Source organism: Salvelinus namaycush, chromosome 13 (genome assembly GCF_016432855.1).
Source record: "Salvelinus namaycush isolate Seneca chromosome 13, SaNama_1.0, whole genome shotgun sequence".
NCBI lineage: Eukaryota > Metazoa > Chordata > Actinopteri > Salmoniformes > Salmonidae > Salvelinus > Salvelinus namaycush.
The window spans coordinates 11496853-11504097 of record NC_052319.1 but is presented as its reverse complement, the minus strand read 5'-3'; the positions used below and the strand labels follow the sequence as shown (position 1 = coordinate 11504097).

At 39.7% G+C, this 7245-nt stretch overlaps 1 protein-coding gene across 1 annotated transcript; it reads left to right on the top strand.

Annotated features, from left to right (window-relative positions):
• Positions 1–1768: 1768 nt before the first annotated feature.
• On the top strand, positions 1769–6907 carry LOC120058234 (CD302 antigen-like). Its single transcript, XM_039006741.1, has 6 exons — positions 1769–1917; positions 3702–3827; positions 4303–4413; positions 4932–5114; positions 5406–5429; positions 5531–6907. The coding sequence occupies exons 1-6, from the start codon at positions 1827–1829 to the stop codon at positions 5737–5739; spliced, it is 744 nt and encodes a 247-aa protein (XP_038862669.1). The 5' UTR covers positions 1769–1826; the 3' UTR covers positions 5740–6907.
• Positions 6908–7245: the final 338 nt, after the last annotated feature.

Here is a 7245-nt window from a genome sequence, read left to right as displayed (position 1 = left end):
AATAGACGCAGGCAAGACACAAGCAAACTTGGTCCTAGATATGTGTTGTTGTTAAAACCAATATATCTCTCCTCACTGATGTCAATGAATGAATGGAGGTTTGATTGAATTGTGCATGTGATTTGATTGTTTGAATTATGCCTAATGATAATGATGATGACGGAGTGAGCCTAGTAACAGATTGACTGCAGTCCCTTTAATCATTGTTATTGTTACTTTGTGTCTCTAAACTCACAATGTTTCCATTTCTATAGCCATGTGACAGTCTATTGGGGTAAGTTGAGCCAACGGTTGAGCCAATAGCAAGTTGAGCAAATGTAAGTGTTTTCTTCCCTGGCATAACGCAAGGCATTATCGCTGGGATATGAGGTAACAACAGGGCCTGACCTATGTTAAAAGTGTTTTCTTTTAAGTACAAAGTGTTTGTTAGGTGTTAAGCCTTTGTGAAAAGGTGCTTCAAATTATTAAAGACAAAAAACCATTGTGATTGTGTTGAATTGTGTTTGGGAAATAAAGATGGTGGTGGTAATATTACATTGCGTATAGAAATGTGTAGGCGGCTTAACTTACCTTGTCCTGCGGCACAATTTACCCCATACCCGGGGTAAGTCGTGCCAAGAGACAACTTTTTTGGAATTGTAATGTTTACATAAATTCTGATTCTTTCCAGGGGTACACAACGTCCTGAAATATATGTAGATATCTTTGTTAGAAAAAATAATATATTTCCCTTGACAGAGTGATGGTGAATAAAAAGAATCTCAACTTACCCCATTCACCCCTACATATTAAGTACGTGTGAGATATCAATCACAGTCTTGTCCATAGCTAATGTGTGTTGACTTATATTAAATATCTTCTCTCATTTTACAAGTCTCAGCTATTCAGATTGGATGTTATTAAACCCCCAAAGAGTGTCTGGCATCGCTGAAGAATTTTTGGAGTGGACATGCAGCAGACATTGCGTCTATGTTCCCTGTTGATTTTGTCTTGTTTAGTAATGCAGTGTCTCTAATCTTCTTTTGTCTAGAACTGGCTTTCACGTACCCCACTGAGCACTCTGCCATTCCAGTTCTCACCAACATTCTTCTCACTTCTTAAAGTCTCGCATCTTGTTTTTTCAGCCATATCCTGGTCAACTCAGCAGAATCACTGGGAGTTTTGCATTAATTAATGAGACAATAATGTTATTCATCATTTGAGTCATGGTAGGCCTACAAAAAAGGATCAGGCTATACAACCTACAACTTAATGGAATTTATTGTGCTTCTTATTTACATCCAATTGCTCACTAATTTCAGTTGAATTAATCTATAAAATATGTTCCTGTGTGACTGTATATTTTTCAAAACATAAATAGGCACTCTAGGCAGAATGTGATACCACTGGGTTGCAATCACTGAAATCTAGACATTTATGCAGTTATGGCACCATCTAGAGGCTTTATGGGTTATTCTCTAAACCAATATCCTCATGGGGCCCTACTCCTGTGACAAAACAAAACATAACCAAATATCATTCTCCACAATCCATAATAAAGCAATTGAAAATTCTATCAATGTAATTAATGTAATGTTATTCTTCAACTTCACTAATAATGTCAACAGTATGCAGCTATGCAATATCATGCAATTCACAAATTAGTTTCAGCATGATAATTTGTTGAGACAAGCTTCAAACACTCTTGAGTCTGAACTTTGCTCCGGTCTACTTTTTGAGAGAGTATGTAAATTCAGGCACTCTAGGGGTGGGGTTACATTTCAATGTGAGATGCTGACGTATGAAGCTGTGAAAAACTTTGGAGCCATGATTTGGAGTTCGCGGACATGGAGTCAATGAAGAAATGGCACCTTCGCCCCTTATCCTTATGCAATCTCCTTTTTGTTGTTGTTTATTGGCAATCTACTTTAGGCGGTGGTAAGTTGAGATAATTAACTATTGTTTAATGTTATTATATTAAGTGGATGGGAAATGCTCCCTTCGTGTTGTTCGAGAAAGTTTAAGTATTTGTTGTGCTTTCAGTTAAAACGTGTAACGGGATAGCATTTCGACAAAGTTCACTGAACAACATTGTAACATTGCTTACGATTTCCTTGTCCGCATGTGTTTTTGTAGGGATTTATATTTTCATTCGATCACATGCAAAATATTCTAGTATTTATTAGAAACGAATAAAGCTGCCCTCGTAATTTGGCTTGTAACCATGTACGTTATAATTCAGACATCGAGGTATAATGTTGAAGCAAACAATATGTGCCCACATAATTTCCAAAGGTAGCAAGGCAGTGTAGCCTAGTCTTCAAATCGTATTCTGTAAAATGTGCATAATCTCAAAGTGGGCCCACCTACAAAATGTAAACAAACAATTTACTCCATTACATTTTCGCTGACATGGCACTTGATTTCTATTTGACAATATAATGCAATTGCACTAATCTCACGAAGGTATATATAAATTAAATTTAAGTGGTGTATTTAATTAGTTGAAATTACTGGACAACATCCAGACTGTGGCTTTAAAAGTACTTAATGCTTCTCTTGCTTAAAAAAAGTACGTGATTCCTCACGAAACACAGACAAAAAAAGAGTGGGATCACTGCTAGTTTTAAAGTTATGGCCCATTTTTATCCTATCCATTTTTATCCTATCCTCGTCGATTACTTTGGGCTCCCGGGTGATGCAGAGGTCTAAGGCACTGCATATCAGTGCTAGATGTGTAACTACAAACACCCTGGTTCGAATCCAGGCTGTATCACACTGACCGTAATTGGGAGTCCCATAGGGCGGTGCACAATTGGCTCAGCGTTGTTCGGGTTTGGCCGGTGTAGGCCGTCATTGTAAATACGAATTTGTTCTTAACTGACTTGCCCAGTTAAATAAAGGTTAAATAAATAAAAAATACATTTAAATTGGCATGGTAGGCAATGTAACCAATCCCAGCCCTCCTTTTACTTGCATCATTGTGCATCCAGAGGTAAAAGGAGGTTTTACCTGTGCAATGACAGAGGTGACCATTTTTTGAATCCATTTTCACATTAACTCTGTTGGTAATGCATACAAATTGGATCATACCTGTAACTCTAAAAGTAGCAGAGATCCCACTTGCAAGTAGAGTATATTATGTTCTTTAAAAAATAGAAAAATGAGCCAAATCGAAACAATTTGTTTATGTTTATATGTTTATATTTTGGAATATTCATAAATTAAATGTAAAAAAAAGTTTTCTAAATCAAAATACTACTCCTATTAGAGCAAGCGGTAAAACTTAATCTGACATTTTGTAGCACCTATAGATGAAACACTATGGAGTCTTAAATGTCATAAATAGACCAGCTTTGATAAATTATTTCTCAATTATGCTTTTAGATGCAAATGTCAACAATCCTTCTTCCAAAGGACTATTCTATGGATAAATATTGTGTCTGGGTTTTGTGAAGAATCACTCCAAACATCCTTGTTTGCCAGTGTTACAGCTTCATGTTGCTTGCTTAGCGACATTTCAATCTAGCTGTGGAGTGAGTTTACGGTACGTTCTTAACTCCGTTACACCAGCCACATCCCAACTGATAACACTGGTGGCGCTTGCTTGACTTGTTTTCGGCGAGATGTTGGAAATTTAGGTTGGACCAGGGACACCTTACTTTGTTTGAAAATGCGGATTGAGACTTGTGGTTTTGTCTCATGATTAATTCTCCCCACAGACTGTCCTGCAGATGGGCGCACCTGGGTGCCTTTTGGACAAAGATGCTACCACTTTGTCCATGGAGAAGAAGACATGGCTAAAAGTTATACGATTGAAGCTGCGAAGTCTCTCTGCTCAGGACATGGTATTTACAAGTCATCATATGACTTTTTATCCCAATATGTAGCAACTTTTTCATAATTTAGGTCAGGGATGGGCAACTGCCCCCCTTTTGTAGGCCCAGGGATCAATTTACAAAGACTAAAAAAAATTATACAAAAAACTGTCGGTCTCAACTATTCAAAGTTAGAATAGTAGAATACACAAGGTGCAATTTCGAAATTTGCTTGTGCATAAGCAGTTTTCCTCTTGTAAATTTTGCTTAGTGCCCCCCCCAAAAGGCTAAGGCCAGCTCTGACTGACTGCATGTATGGATGTGGGTATGCAGACCAGCGAATCACTGTGGCCCCCATGATGAGTTCAGATTTTTTGTGGCCCCCATCCCCTCAAAGTTGCCCATTCCTGATTTAGCTGATAGGCTTTGATTTGATTGAACCATTTTAAACTACTCTCAATGTTTGTTTTTCAATTGCAACAGATTGTATTGTGTTGTCTCTTAGAACTGGTGAGTGTCCAAAGTGCAGAGGAGAATGATTTCATCATCAAGTACAGTCCGCAGGTGTGGAAAGGCAACATCCATGTGTGGTTGGGCATGTATTATGACAGTGACGGTAAGAAAGTACTGATATTTATTCTGAAATTATGACACCTCGGTATTATGAAGGCTACTTTGCCCTATTATGTGATTGTACAGCGTAATGTGGTTACGTCACCCGCTGCCATAATCCATATTATACAACGGGTGGGTCTAATCCTGAATGCTGATTGGTTAAAAGCACATTCCAGCCGGTGTCTATTCCACAAGTTACCACAGGCATTTTAATGTCATAGATTTAGCCGGTTTACTCTGTTCCATCTGACTGCGCAATCTGCTGTCTCATCAGGCCAGTGAGGGAAGTTATAAACTTGATCTCCAGTATAAAAAGCATCTATACATTTATATGGAAAAAAGCCAACACCACTGGTATTCTTCGAACAGGGTTATTTTGAGTGTGTATAACTTTATTTCTTTCAGACAAGGTTTGTTTGGGTTATGAAGGAAAGAAAAGTAAAATTAACAGAGAGAGAGAATAAGTGAAGTAATTGCTATTTTTCAAATTTTGATGTCTTGTTTTTTCTGTTTGATAAGTTGAGGACTTTAAGTGGCAAGATGAGACGGGCCTGAGCTTTAAGAACTGGGGGAACAGCTCCAGCTCGCCTGACTTGATTCCCATGGACACCTGTGTGGCAATGCACAGCACCACAGGGGAGTGGGAGAAAGTCAGCTGTGTTGAAAACCTGGAGAATGGAGTGGTCTGTGAGACTGCTGAAAGTAAGGCTCTATTTTTTTATTTAGCAGCAGCAGCATTTGCCTTTCTCCTCGGGACACCCCATAACGAACATCGTCCGTGTGCAGCGGGCGGCCGTCAAATAACCTCCAAACACAGAAAAATTGATTTTCATTTCCCGCCGACATTGACTAGTAGACGGACATAGGCCCACTGTAGCAGCAATGTGTTGTTTTGACAATTTGATCAACAAGTGTATACAGATGTTGTTATTTTCATTTATATTTGTTATTTTTAGTCATGTTTCACTAATATATTGTTCATTTATTTTTCAGAAGCAGAGAAAAATGGCAAACCCAGTAAGTGAAGCAAAGCCGTTTTTCCTTTATTTTGTTCTTAAATAGCCATACAGTAAGATCAATGGTAACCTCTCTCCCTGCATTGTTTATTTCCTGCTCAGCTACTAGTCCACTGCTCTCAGCTCTGGTCATTCTGAGTGTGGTCGCCATCATGGGGATCTCGGCAGTCTTTTGGTTCCTGCACCAGAAGCACCAATTCGGTGCCGTCCTCGCATCGTTCGAGTACCACCCCCCGTTCAGGGCTCCCACCTCTGACGAGGCCTGCCTAGTGGAGACAGAGGAGACAGAGGAGACAGATGACATGGCTTAATGGAGATCCTGCTCTTAGATTCTGCTGTGTGGAGTCACTGTTGGAGGATCGGCCTTAGAGAGAAAAAGGTGACCCTCTTAATTAAGACTGGTTCCATCGTCCCGAAGAGATGCTTTGACAGGTAAAATGACATCCTGCTATGGAATGACATGCGTAGCAACACTTTTACCACCAACTAGTGCCACGGTATGTCCCGTCCTTTGCACTTTTGCCTGTCTGAATGGGCTCCCATGTGGGTATTGGGTCAGTCTGCTCTTTTTCTTCTTTTTTTTTGTGCTAGCCAAACAGGATCCGAACGAAAATGTGTTGTCAAATGACATTTAGCCTTCGCACCGAATGCGTTGCATGCCGTTAATTCGATACTCTTTTGAATTGTGAGAATCACGTGTTTCAATCGTCAAAGAAGTTTGGTCTCCCGATGTCTTCTGTCTGCATAAAGTTAGTGATCTTTGCACCGCGTGGCGAGTCTGAGATACGTTATCATTCACACATCTTTATGTTGTATTGCCCGTGTAAGTGCTCATACTTTTCAATGTGTCTCTTACCCTAGTGTCAGAACTTTGAATTTCTTAGTTCTCAATATGAGATAAATACAAGTAATTGAAAGTACAGAGGGACTAATCCATCATTCATATCGCAAACAAACAGATCAAGGCTTGTAAAATAGGTCAAAGAGCCACATTTCAACCAGTGTGCATTTTTTTCTCAGCAAGGGATCTGTAATCCTGTGTCCCATTGTTTGTGTGCTGTGAAAGGCTTCTACAGATGATTACATTTATAATAGATATGATTTGTTGTGCATTAGTCTGTAATGACATGTATAAACTTCTATTCGTGGGAGAAAACATTTTCGAGTGAGGATCGTTTGTCTTTCTCTAACAATGTCCTTGGTGGGACTACCTGAATAAACACTCATAATTCATTTTTACAAAGCTATTAATCCAAATTCTAATTCATGAATATGGTCAGTGGTTTTACTAATGCATTAGTGATATGTTACAGTTTGGGAGTGGTCCTTAAATGGTGTTTTGTCAGCACTACATCCCTGAAGTTCTATGAATGTATTTGAAAGCGTTTTGCTGATTACCTTGCTATATTTGTTTCATTTGGCTTAAACTAAGCCCTGTTTGTTACACACAATAAAGGTTGGGCATCACCTGTGAGCTGGTCTCGCATGACCAAGTCCATTCTTTAATAAAATGTTTTACCCCTTTTTCTCCCTAATTGGTAGTTAGTCTTGTCCCATTGCTGCAACTCCCATACGGACTCGGGAGAGGCAAACAAGAGCCGTGCGTCCTCCAAAACACGACCCCGCCAAGCCACACTGCTTCTTGACACACTGCTTGCTTAACCCGGAAGCCAGCCGCACCAATGTGTCGGAGGAAACACTGTACACCTGGTGACCGTGTTAGCGTGCATGCGCCCGGCCCACCACAGGAGTCGCTAGAGTGCGATGGGACAAGGACATCCTGGAATCGAACCATGATCTGTAGTGACACTGTGATG